This window comes from Peromyscus maniculatus, chromosome 6 (assembly GCF_049852395.1).
Source record: "Peromyscus maniculatus bairdii isolate BWxNUB_F1_BW_parent chromosome 6, HU_Pman_BW_mat_3.1, whole genome shotgun sequence".
In the NCBI taxonomy this organism is placed as follows: Eukaryota; Metazoa; Chordata; class Mammalia; order Rodentia; family Cricetidae; genus Peromyscus; species Peromyscus maniculatus.
Window position 1 is genome coordinate 132,031,396 of NC_134857.1, and position 20,506 is coordinate 132,051,901.

Consider the following 20,506-nt stretch of genomic DNA (forward strand, 5'->3'; position numbering starts at 1 on the left):
AGCCCCAAAACTCCGAATCTCAGCTGTATGCTGGGGAGATGGGGAAATGAGCAGGAAAGTGTTGGACTCCAGTCCCAGCCCAAAGCCGGGATGTGAGTCCCAAGGAAATTAGTGCAGACAACATGACTTCATGCCCACCATGCCCTGGCGTTTTAGGTCATCTTGTGAGGACTTTCTGCTGAGATGTGATTGTCTCCACCTTCTCACTTCATTTTCAATGTGGTTCCTAAGGTTTCATAGCTCACGGCTGTGTTCTAAAGGCTATGGCTAATGGTTTACCCTATAGGACAATCAACCTTTGGCCAAATCTGTACTGTGATCCACAGGCAGTGGTTAAGAGCATGGACTTTAGACTCTGAACACCTCAGCTGGCATCCTCGGAGCCTCCATCTGCAACTTGAGAGTGAAGTCCTTATCTGTAAGCAGGAGGCATCTACAGTGCTAAGCAGGCACCCGGGGGCTGATGCAGGGGGCCTGGGCCTGGCAGCCTACTCCTGTTAGCAGACTGTTGCTGCCGCCACCCAGAGGCTTTTGAGAGAGAGAGAGAGAGAGAAGTCTGCTCTTCACTCCTTCCAGAACAAAGCTGTTCACATTCTCTCAGAAAATGAGAAACCAAAACAAAAAACAACAACCAAGAAGCCAGGCAGTGGTGGCACATGCCTTTAATCCCAGCACTCAGGAGGCAGAGGCAGGCGAATCTCTGTGAGTTTCAGGACAACCTCGTCTACAGAGCGAGTTCCAGGATAGCCAGGGCTACACAGTGAAACCCTGTCTCAAGCAAAACCAAAAAGAGAAACATGCAAAGGTCCTTCTTCATAAGCTCAAAAAGTTGTCACTTTGAAAACCAAGCACACAGCCCCCCCCCCCGTGTGTGTGTGTATGTGTGTGTGTGTGTGTGTGTGTGTCTGTGTGTCTGTGTGTGTGTGTCTGTGTGTGTATGTCTCTGTCAATGTCTCTGTGCATTAATCAGCATATATTTTACCCCTCTCTTAAATAAAGCTCTTCCCTTCAATTGAAAGTAACAGCAGATAACCCCACCCCACTCACCCCAGGACTCCACTCAGAACCCCCAAAGGATACAGATTTAAGCAACGCCCTCACAGGCACTCCATACTGGAGAGCCTCCAGTCTGTCTCCCTGATGGGAAGCCTTAAGAGGAAAGGGTCTAGTGGAGAATCAGGGTGATGAATAGAATCCCAGGACTCTGGTCTCTGTCCCTTCCATCCCAGAAAGGGAAACACAGCTCTCCCCTACGTGCCCTGTGGGGTTCTCAGCTGCCTCACAAGCCAAGCATTCCTATAGCTTCCGTGTCTGCTGCACAGCAGAGGAAGAAATGTGGGAGGGCAGCTCCCTGACCTTGCGGCAGGACTGTGCCGCTGTTTGGGCTGCAGACCCAGGGGTGCTTGCTGTCCCGGGATTCTCAGAACTGACCTAGTCTCTGGGACTGATCGTTTCACGCCAAATTCACTAGGAGCAGATCCGCCATCTGTTATTCCACAGGAAAAGAGAATGATTTTACACAGCACTGAAACCATCCCTCTGCATCAGCCCTTTGAGTGCTAAGAACTGCACACTGGTGTCGTTTTATAGAGCTGTAAACACACGACCTGGGGAGTTAACTCAAGTGCTCTCATTTGAAAGTCTATGTTCATTTTTTCCTTAAAAATTTAGTTTTATTTTTAATTATATGGATATCTGACCAGTGGGAAGGGTAAGTGCACATGAGAGCAGGTGCCTTCCGAGGCCAGAACAGGACACTGGATCCTCTGGAACTGGAGTTACAGGTGGCTGTGAGTGGCCTGATACGGGTGCTAGGAACTGAACTCTGGCCTTCTGGAAGAGCAGTAAGTGCTCTTAGCTGAGTCATCTCTCCAGCCCCCCAATCCATGTTCTCAACTGCAGCTATTAGAGACCCAACAGGGCTCCTGTGCTTCGTGTTCATGGGCCAGAGTCTTCCTTTAAAAGGGCCCAGCCTTCAAGAGTAAAGATGGCGAGACCACAGCCAAGGGAGAGGCAGAGCAGAGAGCAGGACAGAAGAGAAAGTGTTCCAGGCAAAGTCAAAGACGCCAGAAGCAAGGAGATGAGGCTTCAGAGTCCCTCCCAGCGGGGTGACTCGGCTCGTTTGCTCTCCAACTTCCTGGGAATGATTCATCTGAAATTTTCCTCCCACTGGATACCTGAGCCGCTTAGCATACTGGGCAGCAGATCAAAGGGCTGGGCATGAAGGGCGTTCCCTTAGGTTAAGGCTCTAATAGGGGGTTAGCAATCACGTCTGACGCATGTGTATGTATGTGTTTTAGGCATACCATGCTTTTAGGGTTGTTGTTTTTTTTAATTAGTTGACAACTTTTTGGTTATTAATTTTTTTTTTTAAGGCATGGTCTCACATAGCCCAGACTGGCCTTGAACTTACTATGTAGTCAAAGGTGATCTTGAACTCCTGGTCCCCCTGCATTCACCCCCCACATAATGGGAGCACAGCTTGAAGGATTTTAACATCCTGGTTTATGTGCTACTGGGGACCAAACCCAAGGCTTTGGGCATTTTGGGCAAATACTCTACAACTGAGCTACGTCCCAGCACCAATTGGTTTTTCTTTCTTCTTTCTTCTTTTTCTCCTCTGGGGGTTGGGGGAGGGGTCCTACTCACGATATAGATCAAGCTGGTCTCAAACTCACAGAGATCTGCCTGCCTCTGCCTCCTGAATGCTGGGGTCAAAGGCATGCACCACCATACCTGGCAAATTTTGTTTTTAATAAAGGTTTACAGCTTGCTTAAAAAGAATCTCTAGGGGCTGGAGAGATGGTTGAGTGGTTAAGAGCACTGGCTGTTCTTCCAGAGGACCCAGGTTCAATTCCCAGCAACCCCATGGTGGCTCACAACTGTAACTACAGTCCCAGGGGATCTGACACCTTCACACCAATGCACATAAAATAAAGTTGTTGTTGTTGTTGTTGTTTTTTAAATATTCTTATAGTTATGTAGCTTGGTCTGTTTGAGGGGCCCCTGGCAGTGGGATCAGAATCCATCCCTGGTGCATGAGCTGGCTTTTTGGAGCCCATTACCTATGGTGGGATGCCTTGCTGGGGGAGGGTCTTGGTCCTGCCTCACCTGAATGTACCAGGCTTTGCTAACTCCCCATGGAAGGCCTTACCCTTTCAGAGAAGGGAATAGGGGGGTGGGGGAGAGAAGGGCTGGGGGGAGGGGGAGGAGGATGAGAGGAGGATCTGTGAATGGTATGTAAAATGAATTTTTAAAATTTCTTAAATTGAAAAAAAAGTCTCTATATTAGTAACTTGCTGGGTTTTACACTGAAAATACTTAGACCAATGTCACTTAGAATTCATATCAAACATCTGCCACACCCCATAAAAGCCAACCTGGCTCTTCATTTATCTTCCACAGAATAATTGTGACAAATGTCAAAGCCATGTCCAGCCAGATATTAGAAAGCCAGAGTTAGTTCTACCGCATTAAAACATGACTAGTGACCATGCCATTTTGTCCTTGTAAGCACTTTAAACCTTGAACAAAACAGAATGTGTGTCAAGAACAGATAAAACACAATGTGTGTCTAAAACTGAAGTCTTCCTGACTTTCCCTAGAGTTGCTCTGCACCCCAAACGCCCCTTTCTAACTTTTACATCATTCTTTTTTGCAGCCTCGAAGACCAGACTTCCTGCCCATTGGCCTAGGCCACCCAGCTCCCACCCCTGCAGCATTACTTTCTCCCTAGAGTCCCACTGCAGTCCACAGCCCTAAGCACTTACCGTTTCCTCTCTGCTAACCTGCTAGATAAACATCTCCCACAGCTCCTCCTCCTCAGATACAGCAGCATTGGTCTGTCTGACACAATCCCCATAACTTCATTTTGTGTTGTTCTTAATCCCAGGATGATGGCTCACTGTCAGCCTCTAAGGCACCAGTGTGTTCCCCACCTGGCTTTCAGGCTCCTCTGACATGGCTGTAAGCAGCTTTTTCAGCTGACCCGCTACAGTTCCACAGGGCCTTCCTTCACTGTCACCCCCAGAAAACCTCCTGCCTTGGATCATGTCTTTCCCATCCTCCCAGGGCAAGTTCAAGTGCAATCTTCACAGAGGGTCCTTCTGACCTAGTCCAACCTACTCCTATGTCCCCTCTCATAATACCCAATACATGCCCAGTGTGTTCTAAACGTAACTGTAATTCCATGCATAAGAAATGCCAGGGCAGGGGCTGGAGAGAAAGTTCAGTGGTTAAAAGCACTGGCAGCTCTCTCAAGGGCTTGGGTTTGGTTCCTAGCACCCATATCTGACAGCTTATCACCTTTAACTCCATTTCTTGAGGATATGACACCCTCTTCTGGTCTCTTCAGGCACCAGGCACAAACAGACATGCAGACAAAACACTATATGTGTAAGTCTTTTTTAGAAGTGTAAAAAACAAACAAAAATAATTGCTGTGGAATAATCCTTTTGTACACTATGAAGATTTGTCGCTTGGATTGTTTTAATAAAAAGCTAAATGGCCACTAGCTAGGCAGGAGGTATAAGCGGGATAGCAAGACACAGGGAAGGCAGGGAAGAAGAAAGGCAGAGTCGCCAGACAGACAGAGAGGAAGCAGCATGGGCAGGACAGAGCAAAGGTAATAAAGCCAAGAGACAGAAAGTAGATTGATAAAAATAGGTTAATTTAAGTTGCAAGAGCTAGTTAGTAACAAGCCTAAGCTATCGGCTGAGCTCTTATAATTAATAATAAGTCTCCATATTGTGAAATGCTATGGAATGATCTTTTTGTACACTGTGAAGATGTGCTGCTCTCATTAGTTTAGTAAAGAGCCAACTGGGCAGGAAGAGGTGAGATAGGAGAGCCAGACTGAGAAAATGCTAGGAAAAAGAAGGGTAGAGTTGCCAGCCAGACGCAGAGAAAATAGGATGTGTAGAAGATGAGGTAATAAGCCATGAGCTACTTGGCAGCACATAAATTAATAAATATGGTTTAATTTTTTTATTTATTTTTTAAATTACACTCATGATATTCATTACTTACACTCATTATATTAATCACATTTGTGGTATTCATAGATTACATTCACAGTATTCATTCAAATATATATACTTTTTAATTTTAAATGTCAAATGTCATTTCTTGAAAGGGGTAGGAGATCTTAAATACAGTCTTACAGCACAATGGGAGAACCCCAGAGGGCAGAAGTTCGCTACTGATGTTTTACAATCTTGCATCTAAGCTGTTAACGCCCATTATTCAGGATACACAGACAAGGAACTTCCCTTAAGCATTCAGGAGGGTGGAACCTAGCAGGGAATTAGCACTGGGAGGATATCAAGGTCAAGGTCCACAAGCAAGGCAACAGTTACCCAAAATGGGGGTCAGGGCCCTGCAGGTCCCCTTTTTATTAAAATATGAGCTTCTGACTTGAGTTGCGTGGGACATCAGCAGGTCACCTTACCCATCATGGAGACACCTGCCCAGGCCACACAGGTGCTCTGTCTTAGGTTGGTGAGTGCTCCCCAGGCATTACCCATCTCTGAATACTCATTATCATACCGGCTCAATCGTGTGTGAGCTGCATGGTTAATTGCTGCCAAAGATCTCAAAGTGGCACTGGGCTTGCAATCTGTGTGTTCAATACAGAAAAGACCCACAGAGGTCCTATCTCACCCATAGCCAGTAGGCTAAAGGCAACTGAGCCAATTCCCTTCCTTAACGAGCCATACTGTATGTTGGAGTCCTTGTAAGATGGTATCCCAAAAGCAACTGGAACTTGAGTTTATAAATTTATAATTTTCAAAGCCAATTGACATGTATATAACTACTGAATTAAATTTATCATGCCCAATAGAATGAAAGATTAACTAACTGTGGTAGCTACTTTTGTTGCCAGGGTCTCCACTGTGCTAGCTGTAGTAAGCAATTATGAAATGGTAATCCCAGAAACAGTAGCAGCGGTGTGTGCCATTGTTATAACAGCAACAGTGGCAGCAGCAATGTCAAATTCTCTTCTGGATTGTGTGGACATCCACTGGCATGGATACAACTCCAGGAACACGAACCGCCAAGGCCCGTTTTTCTTGATCCCAGCATGACTTTAGCTGGCAGCTCTTCTGGATAATCCAATTTCATGGCTACAGTTCCTAGGCTTACATTAATGCTTGCCAAAGCTGCCCATATTGGGCTCTCAATCTCCATTGGCGGGTTTAATTTTGTTTTTGTTTTTTGTTTTTGTTTTTGTTTTTGTTTTTTTGGTTGTTGTTTTTGGCTTTTGGTGTTTTGTTTGTTTTGTTTTTCGAGACAGGGTTTCTCTGTGTAGCTTTGCTCCTTTCCTGGATCTCGCTCTGTAGACCAGGCTGGCCTCGAACTCACAAAGATCCACCTGCCTCTGTCTCCCAAGTGCTGGGATTAAAGGCGTGCCCCACCACCACCCGACTGGTTTTGTTTTTGAGACAGGGTTTCTCTGTATAGCTTTGCACCTTTCCTGGAACTTGCTCTTTAGACCAGGCTGGCCTCAAACTCAGAGATCCACCTGCCTCTGCCTCCCAAGTACTGGGATTAAAGGTGTGCCCCACCACCACCCAGCCAATATGGGTTAAATTGTAAGAGCTACTTAGTAACAAGCTTAAGCTATTGGCTAAGCATTTATAATTTAATAATAAGTCTCTATGGGGTTATTTGGGAGCTGGCAGGCAGGACAGGATATTCTCCTGACAAACAATTGTCAAAGTGGATCTGTCTTTGACCACCTACTAATACCACACATGGCTCTGTGTGTGCATGCATGAGCACAAAGACACACACACACACACACACACACACACACACACACACATACACACACACACACCAATCCCCAGCTGTAAGCTTCATGAGAAAACCCATCTGTCTTAGTTTTGTTTGGGTACACTTATTTGCATCCTAGGATCCAGAGGACTCAGGTTGTTCTGGCGATCATGGTCCCACCCTAAAGCCCCATGTCTAGTCAGCGTGTCCACTTTCAAGCCAAGCTAGGGTGAAGGAAGTCTTTTGTAAAATGGCCACTCTCAAAGTTCTAACACCCTGCATCCTCTGGTCAGACAGCCCAGAACTTTGATGGGAAGTATCTGGTCCTTGACATTGTCAAGAGCCTGGCATAGCCATCTGTCTCATGGCATTCTCTTTGGGGAAGTTCCCATCCAGCCTTCCCACTCCGCCCTGTTCCATCACTCTCCTGGAACCCCTCTGATCATCAGTCAGCTCCTGAGTGAACTGTACGGTCCATATCTGCAAGCAGCAGCCTCTGAGACTGCATGATATTCTGAAGCAGGAACACATATGGTTAAACCTTGGAGTCAGCCAGATTCATCTCTCCCTGCACTTTCACTCCACCCTATGTGACTCAATGAGTGATTAAACCACCCCAGGCCTCAGTTTACTCATCTGGAAAAGTCTCACCAGAACAGCATGAGGACTAACTTAGGTCCTAACAGTACTAGACCTGCCAGCACTGACTTCCAACTCTGTGACTACTCCAGTACTATTCCAAGTACTCCACACACATAACCCATGTATAATTTAGAGATGCTATGGATTAGGACGCAGATAAATCTGTGTTTTATAACACCAGTGGTCATGGAGCTAATAGGAATAAGGGGAAAGAGGCAAACACCAATGTTTTGGCTCAGAGTCCTTAACCTTCTCACTCGCCCTAAGGATCTTCAATCACACATCCAATAAATACCTGCTATTACTGTTAGTGAGATTAGTAGATTCTTAGTGTGTTTGCCTCTTTATGCAAATGTAAACTCTTGAGGAGAGCAAATCATGACCCCCCCCCTCCTCACTAAGACCCTGGACACTGTCCACCTCCTCCTCACTAAGGCCCTGGACACTGCCCACCTCCTTCTCACTAAGGTCCTGGACACTGTCCACCCCCTTCTCACTAAGGCCCTGGGCAAACAGCTTTAAGTTTAGGATGACTATAGGGAGCAAATGATTTCTTGCTTAGAAAGTACTTATAGAAGAAGATTGGAGAGATGGCTCAGTGATTAAGAGCACTTGCTATCTGAGTGTGAAGACTTCAGTTCAAATCCCCAGCACCTACATAAGAAAGCCAGGCATGGGGCTGGAGAGATGGCTCAGCCATTAAAGGCTAGGCTCATAAGCAAAAACATAAGAAAGCCAGGCATGGCTGCACACACCTCAAACCCCAGGGTTGGGGGAGGGTTCGGGAGCAGAGTCAGGCAGAACCTAGGAGCTCACTGGCCAGCTAGCCTCACTGAAACTGAGCTTTGAGCTCAGTGAGAGACCCTGTCCCAAGGTAATGAGACAGAGAGAATAGGAGAAGCTACCCACTGTCCTCTGGTCTCCACATGTAAGCCACACTAACATGCATCTCCTTCCCACACATGTATTACACCCACACACACACTAACATGCATCTCCTTCCCACACATGTATTACACCCCCCCACACTAACATGCATCTCCTTCCCACACATGTATTACACCCCCCACACACTAACATGCATCCCCTTCCCACACCTGTATTACACCCCCCACACTAACATGCATCTCCTTCCCACACATGTATTACACCCCCACACACACTAACATGCATCTCCTTCCCACACATGTATTACACCCCCCACACACTAACATGCATCCCCTTCTCACACATGTATTACACTCCCACACACACTAACATGCATCTCCTTCCCACACGTGTATTATACCCACACGCACACTAACATGCATCTCCTTCCCACACGTGTATTACACTCCCCCCACTAACATGCATCTCCTTCCCACACGTGTATCACACCCACACACACTAACATGCATCTCCTTCCCACACGTGTATTACACCCCCCCAGACACACACACACAGAGAACTCTTACAAATGTGAATGGCAGCGACTACCTGATATATAGCTGTTTTCCACCATGTGATCTGAGGTGAGACAGCAGGTTTCGACAAATGTCTGCTCATCGCCAACTCGTCTGTCCCTGCGTCCGGTACATTTCTAAAATCATTCCTTGCAGAAAAGGCTATCCCTCTGCAAAGAGCTGCAGGTCCCTTGTCTGAAATGTTTAGTCAGAAGTGCTTTGGTTATCAGCTTTTCAGATCTGGGGACATCCCTGTGTACGATGGGACACCCTGGGACGGGTCAAGACCGCACGTGAGCGTCATTTGCATCTCATACACCCCGAACTCACAGCCTGAAGGCCACTGTAAACAGCATTTTTGACGTATCTGCTGTGGTCCATCATGTCGGGTCACCTATGGAATTTTCCATTTCTAGTCAGAACCAATGTTCAAAAACTTTCAGTTGGGGAATGTTTCTGATTTTAGATTTTTTTTCAGTAAGGGATGCTTAACCTGTAACCACAGCTAGCTGTAACTGAAGACTCTATACATCAAGGACTACTGTTCAGTTTTTAAATGTATTTAGTCTTCACAACAGGTTAATGAGGTAAACTCTGTGGACGGCTTCACTTTTTGTATGGGAAACCAAGGCCCCAAAAGACTGAGGAATTTACCTGTTATCACACACCTGGCAGAACAACATACTTCAGTATTGCATTTCATCTCTTGTAATTCACCTCGTATTCTCCAGGGTAAGGTAGGCAGGTGTGGTGGCCCACGCCTGTAACTCCAGCCCTTGAGATGCAGGAACCCAATAACTGCCTCTGCAAAGTGGAAGCCAGCCTGGCCTCCAGAGGGGAGAAGTCGTCTTCTTCTTCTTTTTTTTTTTTTTTTAGTGTTTGAAATGTTGAAGAAGTTGTGTAACACTGAAGAACCACAGCTTCCCTCCAAAGGTGCTACAGGCAGCGTTTGAAAAGAGCCCTCCCTTAGAAGCTGACTCAGGACAATGACATCCCAGCTGTGTGTGACTCAAAGGACTAACCACCCTCTTCGCATACTTAACATCCTATTCTGATGGGTACACATCACAGAAAGGAAGCCTCTAAAAGCAGACATAGCAGACCTGCGACAAAAATCTAAATACCCCCCAAAATCTAACCCGCAAATATCTTAAGAGGAAACCATTTCCTTTCAACCCCCTTTCTGACTTGGTAAACACGGGTCTGCTTCTGGTAAAAGTCACGTACTGGGCAGATTCTCCAGGAAAAATGAGTTGAGACTCATTTAAACAAAAGGGGGCCAAAGCTACACGGACCCACGAGTTATTTCCCTACAGTTCAAAGGTCTCCTGGGGAAGGGACGGTTTGCTCTGGTTTCAAGAGTCTTCTCAACGGTAAAGTGGATTTCCACAGCCTGGGACAGTCTGGGTTTGCCATGAACAGGGTTGAGTTTATTGTGAAAGTTATGTCCCTTAGCACTAGCACAAGGAGAAAGGAAAAGAGCCAAGCCCTAAAAAATACCTCCGAGACATTCCAGCCAACACTTGATAAGGGCTGGAAGGCTGCCATGATGGGGGCTGGAGAGAGGAAAAACTGGACCAGACAGCAGCTCGGCAGGAGAAACCGTGTCAGGTCGGGGGAAAGCTGCACCTCACATTTCCAACAAGGAAACCCTCCAACCCAGAAGCTCTAAGTGCTGTGGTTTTGCATGACTCACTGTGAGAAACAGATACGTGATGGTGTTTAATGAATACTATAAATATATACAAACACACGTAACTGAAACAGACATGCGTTTGTAACAAATGAAACATTCCCTGGGGCTGGGGATGTACCTCAGTTGGAAGACTGTTTGCCTTGTATTCATGAGGCACTGGGTTCGGTGCGGAAACAGGGTGTGTTAGTACTCAGTTGTGACTCTGGCCTTGGGAGGTAGAGGAGGACTAGAAGTTCAAGGTCATTGTGGTGGTTTGAATGAGAATGACCTCCGTAGGATCATAGATTTGGATGCTTAGTCATCAGTGAGTGACACTACTTAGAAGGCAAACTTAGATTAGGAAGAGTGTCCTTAGAGGTGTGGCCTTGTTGGAGGCAGTGTGTCACTGGGGGTGCAGAAGCCCAAGACCAGTGGCTCTCTCTCTTCCTGCTGCCCGTGGATCCCTGATGTAGAACTCTCAGCCCCTTCTCCGGTACCATGAGTGCACTTGAGCTGCCAAGCTCCACACCATGAGGATAATGGACTGAACCTTTGAACTGTAAGCAAGCCCCAATTAAATGCTTTCCTTTATATAAGAGCTGATGTGGTCATAGTGTTTCTTCACATCAATAAAACAGTGACTAGGCCAGTCATTATCAACCACAGAGCAAGTCTGAGGGCATCCTGGGCTACATGAGACCCTTTAGCAAACAGAATAAAACAGAACAACCCAGTATACTCCATTCTATGTATGAGGTACTACGATACTTCCAACTCTGTTCTATTTTGTGTTCTATGCACTGTGTCTGGTCCCACTAGTTGCAAAAGAGTGACTGGATGGCTGACCAGCACAAAAGATCCCAAGTGGCCTTTACTCCTCTCTCAGCCCCAAGGCCAACTCAGGAGAACCCAATGGTTCTGCTCTTAGAAAGAATGAGAAGGACACCTACGAGGTAGTCTCCCCAATCTAGCCATTCCTCACTGTGCCAGTTCCTCTTCCCTCCGCTGCTTAAGTGCTGGTGTCTCCCACGAAGCTCTGATTTCTGTCCTTTGTCTTCACTCTGAATCAGTAGATTTGTTCTTAGAGCATTTCAGCTCAGTCATTCATAAAACCCTTCTAGGCTTCAGTTCTCAATGCCCACCAGCCTCACACATTTCCAACTACACTGTTTCATGGATTTCAAACACATTAGATCCCAAATTGTACTTCTCATTTCTCTTCCCTGTCTCCTTCCTAAATCTTCCCACTTCCCTCATCTCAAAGAGTCCCCCAACCAACCCACAAATCTGTGGGTCATTATTTGCCATGTCTCATTTCTTTACCTCTGCATTCAATAGCTTTGCAATCCAACCTAATTAACGTTCAGGAAGAACAATAAACATTCAACAGTCAACTCTCTAAATAAAAGTTCTATCGAGGTAGCTCAGCTGTAGGGTACTTATCTAGCATGCTCTGGGATTAATCTCAAGTACTTCGGAATGGAGGGTAACCTACTCTAACGATCTTAAGCAGTCAAGCTGATGCCCTATGGTAGGGCTAGGAAGAGATTCATGTCCACAAATGGTTACGGCATACCCTTATCTGTTCCAAGCCATTTTTCCTCTCCACATCTGTTGGGCTAGCCTTAATTCAGGACTCTGTCTTCAACCACAGATAACACAACATGATCTTTCTGATTTTCTGACTTCAACCTCAAATCCCATCCATTCATCTGATACAGTATCCAAATGTCATTCTGAAACCGACAGCTCACTACGCTGCTGCCTCCTAAACCCCATCCTTGGCCTTCCATGGACCACTCTTTGTCTTCACAAATAGGGCTTTTGATCACTTGGGCCCTCCTGACTCTTGGCTTTCATGCCTTACAACGCCTCCACCCAACACTTCTATTTCCAACACACTGATGTGTGCAACATTCCCAAATATACAATGGCATTCCATACTGAGCTTATCTGTTCCGTTCCCTAGGACACCAGTCTCCAGTATGTGCATGGAACAAGCAGCTGCTCACCTCTCAGATGCAGCTCAAAGCCCTTCTCTCAAAAGCTTTTCCTGGGCTGGAAATACAACTGAGAGAGAGAACAATTGCCTGGTGTGAGCAAGGACCCATATTCAATCTCAGTACCCACCTCCCTCCCAGAGCTTCTCCTAGACACTTTACTCCCAATTTTTATACTTCTAGTGCATTTACCACTTCAACATCCATTGCTCAATTGATTTATTTTCATATTCATTTCATCTCACTAGATAGGAGCTTACAGATCTGAATCTTAGCATATGAGAGTACATGGTACAGAGAATGAACAAATATCTTTACCTTTAGTCCAGAGACAAAGGGGGAGCCCCAAAATGCAGGGTCAGAAGATGGCAGCGTGACAAGGCTTCCTTCTGAGAAAGACCCCCCAGACTCAGTCCACTGAAGGGAGAAAACCGCTACAGACTCACTATTCCAAAATCAACCTGCGGATAGCCCAATCCCCACACCAACAGAATGTGGCCTCTAACAGAATACCTCCCTAGCCAGGGGCTTCTTCAGCATGTCAGTGGGCGCCACGAGGCAACAGAGACGTTCCAGGTGTAGCCAGGCACAGAAGTTATTTATTACACATGTCTCTGAAAGTCCAACCCTAGCACAGTCAGGACTAAGCATAGTGGCCCCAGCAACCAGCAATTCACACCCAAATTAAGGGGTAAGAGCAATGTCCATATGGACATAGGGACCCCAGGGGTGTTAGTGTATACAACAGCCAGGAGGGATGGCATGTGCTTGTAATTCCAGCACTTGGGAGGGAGGAGTAAGTCAGGAGTTCAAGGTCATCCTCCAATATACAGTGAACTTCAAACAAACACAACAACAAAAGTGGGAAAACGTGGGGAAAAAAACAGAAAGAAATAAACTCAAAGACAGATTATGCTTTTGAGACAAACGTAGGAAGAAATTCTATTTCTTGAGTTATACAGAGAACAGTCTGCATCTGAAAGACCATGCATCTGAGGCCCCTACTCCCACCAGCGTCAAGATCAAACATCAGAAGAGCATGTGGAAGGGCTGCTGCTGCAGGGAGGCCTGCACACCTCGCGCCTCCTTCGAGGAGGAGAAAAGGGTGTGGATGCTGCTGCTGCAGGCAGGAGTCTGGCAGCGCCACTGCTGGCTCCTACCATGGTCCCTGAGAAGCCAGGAGGCCACGAGCATCCTCTCTCAGCCTCCAGTGGAACTGTCTCCCTCATGCAGCACAACCCCCACGGCATGTCTATTATCCTACAAAGGGTCCCATGGGAACAGAGAACTTCCTAATTCCACAGATAGAGGCGATCTGTCACTCACTGGAAGGCAGAAGGCCATGTGTAATTTTTTCCACTGTTTTCATTAGCTGCCTTGAGAAAACAACATTAGAGACAAGTTAGAAGAAATATTTGTGTTATGTGGGCATCAGCAAGAACACAGGGTGTGTGGGGTGGGGTCAAGGATGAGTCAGGGCAGGCCCAGATGATTCTGCTGAAGATATTTTAGCACTGAGGTGCATGAGGCTTCCATCTGACTTATTAAAATAGTGCCGGGTAGTGAGAGAAGCTGGTACATTCTCACACCCATGACATGGCCCTGGAAGTTTGACCAACAGTTGAGACACAGCTGCTGTGGCTAAACCAGGCATGTACAGATGTGACCGGAAAGGGGGAGTCACATCATGACATCCCAAACTCTAAATGTCAAGGGAGAAAGTGTTTAAGAAGTCTGTGAAACAGAGTGGATGACTGTTAGATACCACTTCCATGCATATGGAACCCTCGGCTGCTTGGGTCCCTGGAAAACAACTGTGGTTTGAAGAGCTCCATCAAAAATCTGCCTGCTCAGCAAAGTGAGACAATAGAGCAGAGATTGGCTCGGCCCCCGCATATCCACCTCCAATGCCCAGACATCTGACTCTGCAGAACCAGAAGCTGGTTTAGAAAAGGTCTTTCTGGCTGGGCGTGGTGGCGCACGCCTTTAGTCCCAGCACTCAGGAGGCAGAAGCAAGTGGATCTATGTGAGTTCCAGGCCAGCCTGGTCTACAAAGCGAGAGTTCCAGGACAGCCAAGGCTGTTACACAGAGAAACCCAAAACAAAACAAAAAGCAAAAACAAAAGAAAAGATTCTTTTACTGGAAATTTTTCTTCCCCCTTCCATAGCTGCTTTCCTTCTAAGGAATATTGTCTATAATTTCCTGTATTCTTCATTAGTACGGTAGATAAGAAGGGTAGTGAAAGCGCACGTCCCCACATGGCAGTTTTCTCACTCTTAAATAATGAGAAAAAACCAGTTTCTCTTTGTCTGTCTGTCTCTGTCTGTCTCTCTGTCTCTCTCTGTCTGTCTGTCTCTCTCTCTGTCTCTGTCTCTGTCTCTGTCTCTGTCTCTGTCTCTCTCTCTCTCTCTCTCTCTCTCTCTCTCTCACACACACACACACACACACACACACACACACACACACACACACACTCAACTTACCAAATGCCTTCTTGGGTTCTATTAACTGCAAAGTAAAGAGTTCCTCTTTTTTCAGTTCCTTTAGCTTCTTAGCAACTTCAAAGTGACGCCATCCAACAATATTTTCTCCATTTATGCATTCAATATGATCCCCCACACAGATCGTCTTAACCGAGTCAATGGTGCTGCCATCTTTAATTCTCTGAAAGAAAGAAAATCAATGAACTATCCAGTGGAACTGTGTGGCGTTACTTCTCGGGCTCCTGAGATACATCATGCTGACATATTTACAATATAGTTTAAAGCTCACTTAAAGATGGAAAACCAAGCAAGAACGAACAAGCATCCTTTCCCCCACCCTGCTTTGTCTTCCTTCCATTCAGAATTCAGCTAGCTCACAGCCACCATCTCACACAGCATTCCAAACTACACAGTGATAAATGATGCTCACTCTGTCTCACACACACACACACACACACACACACACACAGAAGCCAGATGAAGCTACAGGAGGCTGTGATGCTGGCAACCAAACACACCCTCTGGAAGAGCAGCAAGTACTCGTGGCCACTGAGACACTTCTGCTCCATGGACAAGTGGCTTTTTTCTATTTTTAATAATTTCAACAAGAGACGCAGAGAGCTTAAGCTCTGTCTAGTGGCTTTGTGTTTAAATCTGTTGCAAATGCAAAGACGCTGTGATAGTCAAGGAGACCAGTGTCCCCTGATTGACAAGCATGGTTAACATTTCAGAAGTCAGAGTCTGCGCTTTGACATCCCATCAGTGAGGGTGAGGTCTTACTATTGATTTGCATACTGTTGATTTGCATACTACCAATTTGCATTGATGCATTTTAAATGAGACAAGCTTAGGACCCACGGAGAAACTTCAAGCTCTTTGATAGGGTAGTTTTCATTTTTACATTTTTATGACGTGTGTGTGTGTGTGTGTGTGTGTGTGTGTGTGTGTGTGTGTACACGCACGCGCGCAAGTGGCATGGCAGGCATGTAGAAGTCAGAGGACAGCTTCCAGGAGCCAGTGTCCCAAGGACACTCCCCTCAGCTTGTCAGGCTTGGCAGCAAACACCTTTCCTTACCTGCTGAGTCATCTCACCAGTCCTGTTTTTGTTTTTGTTTTTGTTTGTTTGGTTGGTTGGTTTTTAAAGACATCTCTCTAGGTAGCCAGGCTGGCCTCAAACTTGTAATCTTCCTGACCTTAGTTCCTAAATAATGGGATTTCAGGCCTGTTCTACCACACCCAGTTTATTAAATTTTACTTCTCTACAATGCACCTGGCATGCAGAGTTTCACCATAAGAGTAAAATCCATTCGATGGCACCAAGAATTCTGAAGGTATCTTACGGAAAGGGACCCCAGAAAACTCTGCTAGCTAAGAGACCCCAAAACATATGCAAGATCTCCCCAGTGATGAGGAGGGAACAGAACAAAATCCTTCATGGGAAGGACAGACCAGGCCAGGCAGGTCAGGGGCTTGGCTGCTTTGTTATAAAAGTGTATGGACCCTACCCCTGCCAGGGAGATGTGCGACACCACATCTGCCTGATCAACATGTGTAAGAGCTAAGCAAAACCAGAGGTAGCCAACATCTCCATAATGCTGTTATCAGGAAAATCTTGAAAAAGATGGAGCTTAGCATGATAAGCATTTTTAATTGTATTATTGCATACCATAACCAACAATAGATTTCATTTTACTTCGATTCTAAAAATAGAGTTATGTTTTTTTATTCTAGTAATTATTAAAATACTGTATACAAATAGCATGCTAATACCCATTTAAATATCCCTCATTTATTATTACACACAAAAGGTAGTAAAGCCGGAAGTCTCCGAATCTAACTGACGTTGTTTTACTAAAATTCATCTGTAGCCGGGCGGTGGTGGTGCACGCCTTTAATCCCAGCACTCGGGAGGCAGAGCCAGGTGGATCTCTGTGAGTTCGAGGCCAGCCTGGGCTACCAAGCGAGTTCCAGGAAAGGCGCAAAACTACACAGAGAAACCCTGATTCGAAAAAAAAAAAAAAAATCATCTGTAGTGGGTAGCTGTTCCAGACTTGACCTTGAAACACTGCCCTAGTGTATCAGCAGTCACCTGCCTATGACCTGCCCCTGGGGCGTGGCCGGGAGGAGACCCCCTAAGATGCATGCTTGCTCTCTTGACTCCTTGTGATCCTGGATGCTGGACTGCAGACTAAGTCAAGAGTTCTCCAGAGAACCACACTGGACTGCACCTCATCTCTCCCAGATCCTATAACTTACCCTTGGTGGCTGTAAGTTACCCCTGAAATAAACCTCTCTTGATTACCAGCGAAACTACGTGGAATTGCCTCGTTAATTGCCGCTATATTCATCATCTCTTATGCAACTAACAGAAACAAACATGGTCACTACGACACACTGTTTAAAATGCAGTTCTGCCGGGTGGTGGTGGCCACGCACCTTTAATCCCAGCACTCAGGAGGCAGAGGCAGGCAGATCTCTGAGTTTGAGGTCAGCCTGGTCTCCAGAGCACATTCTAGGACAGCCAGGGCTACACAGAGAAACCCTGTCTCAAAACCACCACCATCCTCACCCCCAAAAATCTACAGTTTCTAAATTGTTGCAGAAAAGAAGATTAAACAAAAGATTTTTCTTCTAAAGGGAAAAAAAAACTATTAGACACACTGCTAAATAACCATTCTTAAGCACCATGGGATTTGAAAATCTGCATTTAACTTTGACTTTTTTTTTTAATTCTAATTGATGTCTTGATACACCTGCAGCCTATTTTCCTCCCTTTGGTCACTTATATCAAAGAAATTTCAATAACCTCATATACGTATCTTTAGTTTTTTCAACACTTGTAATCTTATTTAAAATAATGAAATATATAAGCTTAATCAGATAAAAGACTTAGAGGAGATGGATGACTCTTACCTGTGAATTAAGGGTCAGGGTCATGAGGAGACACTGTCACCCAGTCTGTAAGAAGCCAGAAAGGTCACCAGAAAGCGTCCAGAGTACAGGAGGAAAGGCAGGTTGCAGAAGTCGGACAGGAGCAGGCAGAGACCCAGGCAGCAGCTGGAGACAAAGCTTCTGTGAGGACAGACGTGGATTGGGGATCAGGAAGAGGAAATGAAGGAGACCCACCGAGAAGGAGCCGGAAGACACACCTGATGCGGAAGCACAGTAGTGACCTGGCTGTTTTAAGTGATCTGAGCCGACGCCTAAGCCAACAGAATAAAACTGAGGTGGTGGGTGTCTTAGGGTTGTTACTGTGATAAAACACCAATGATCAGGCCGGGAATGGTGGTGCATGTCTTTAATTTCAGTATTCTGGAGGCAGAGGCAGTAGGAACTCTGTGAGTTTGAGGCCGCCTGGTCTACATAAAGAATTCCAGGGCTATGTAGAGGGACCCTGTCTCTTACAAACAAAACAAAACAAACAAACAAACAAACAAAAATGAAAAAGAAAAGGTTTAACCAGTTTACATTCCCTGGGTCACAGTCCATTGAGAAGCCAAGGCAGGAACTTAAGGCAAGAACCAGGAGTCAAGAACTGATACAGAGACCATGGAGGGGTGCTGCTTATGGATTGTTCCTCAGGACTTGCTCAGCCTGCTTTTCCATACAGTCCGGGGCCACCTGCTCGGGGTGGCAGTGCACACAGTGAGCTAGGCCCTCCTTCATCAATCAGGAATTAAGAACATGCCCCAAAGATCTGCCTAAAGACAATCTGATGGAGACAGATTTTCTCAGATTCTCAGCTGAGGTTCTTCTTCCCAGATAATTCGAGCTGTGTCAACAAGAGAGCTCACTCTGTGAAATGTTAGTTGTGAAGCATGGACACGCGTGTGTCCTGGAGAGGGGGAGGCAAGAGGACGCCGGGGGCTCCCTGGCCAGCTAGTCTAGTCGGTCGATGAGCCCAGATCCCAGGAAGTGATCCTACCTTAGAAAGGAAGGTAGCTAGCTCCTGGGGGACACCCGATATTGACCTCTGGCCTCCACATATACATGTGAACAATTTTTTTTTTAATTTAAATTGTTCGGCTAGAACCTCCAGCTTACTCCTGCTTGATCCAAAAGGTGCAATCTCCCTCTCCAAACGCCGCTCTCTCAGAGAATCTCCAACAAAGAAAAGGCGCCAAAAAGCCCAGTTCTGCATTCTGGGCAGCGGCAGCTGCTCCTCCCCTGGAGAAGTCCCCGCCTAAGCATTCCAGCTTTTGACCAAATTTGGGCACAAACCCAGCTTATGGGAGACACATCATCACCCCTTGCCCACAGGCTATATAAGCTCCCTGTAATTCAGCATGAGACTTCTCCTGCCTCGAACTCTGGGACTGGAGAACTCACCGGGAGTTGCTTTGCCCAAATAAACCTATTCTTTTGCTTTTTCAATTCAGCTAGATCTGGTTTACTGTGTGGGCAGAGAAATCTATTAATGCAATACCGAAAACCTATTATAAATTATAAACTTCTGAAATATAATGTGTTTTAACCATCAAACAATAACTTAACAGAGATTAATAATATTTGTCAGCATATTATCTGGTCCCAAGGATCAAGAGGCATGAAAAAGAAACATTATTTGCTAATGTTTCTTGAGTCATTTATATTATTCAATATTTGCTTAAGAATCTAAAGAACTTTTTCTCTCATCTGGTTTTGGAGATTAATGCTGCAAAAGGCAAAGAAGACATATTTAATCTGGATCTAGGCTGGTGGCAAGCAAGCAATCCTCCTGACTCTCAACATGTCTCCACACTCTCATCTATTATTTATAAAAGAAAATACAGTATCACAAATAATGAGACAACAAACCTCACATCCCTTCCAAAGTGGTCCCCTGAGGAATTGTCAGCACTTGGATAATTTCCTGATCCAAGGAGTATAACCAGTCTCTCAACATAAGGACACATCAGAACATAACAGATTAGGGACTGAAGAGATGGCTCAGAGGTTAGGAGCACTGAGAACTCAGGTTCAATTCCCAGCACCAACATGGCACTCACAACCATCCCTAGCCGTTGATAACTCCAGTTCCAGGTGGTCTGACACCGCTCTGGCCTCTGCAGGCACCAGGTAATCATGTGGTGCACGGAGGTACATGCAAGCGAAATACCCACACATATAAAAAAAATTTCTTTTAATCAAGGAAAAAAAGAGATTAAAGAGAACCCTACAAAAAGCTGAGGAATTATTCCAGGGACACAGAAGAACTAACAGAAAGCAGGAGGTTGCTCTGGGACTACAGGAGGGAGGGGGTGTGGGGAAGGTAGCCAAAACCAAAGCGGACTAGAGGCAAGTTTTTCTTGTTTGTTTGTTTTTGTTTTGTGGTGAGACAAGAGCTCAAAACAAGGCTGATTTCCAGCTCTCGACAGAGCCAAAGGTGACCTTGAACTTCTGATCACTCTGCCTTTACCGGCTTTGGGATTATAAGCGTGTACCTGTATGCCCAGTTTTATGCTGTGCTGGGTACAGAACCCAAGGCCTTGAGTATGTAAGACATA

General features: G+C 45.8%; 1 protein-coding gene across 1 annotated transcript in view; it reads right to left on the reverse strand.

The window, feature by feature from the left end:
• Positions 1–20,506, reverse strand: part of Gipc2 (GIPC PDZ domain containing family member 2) — a 74,864-nt gene that overhangs the window by 21,953 nt on the left and 32,405 nt on the right. Inside the window, exon 3 of the mRNA XM_006989491.4 lies at positions 15,021–15,201. Coding sequence (XP_006989553.1) covers positions 15,021–15,201 — 181 coding nt within the window. The remainder of the gene's footprint in view (positions 1–15,020; positions 15,202–20,506) is intronic.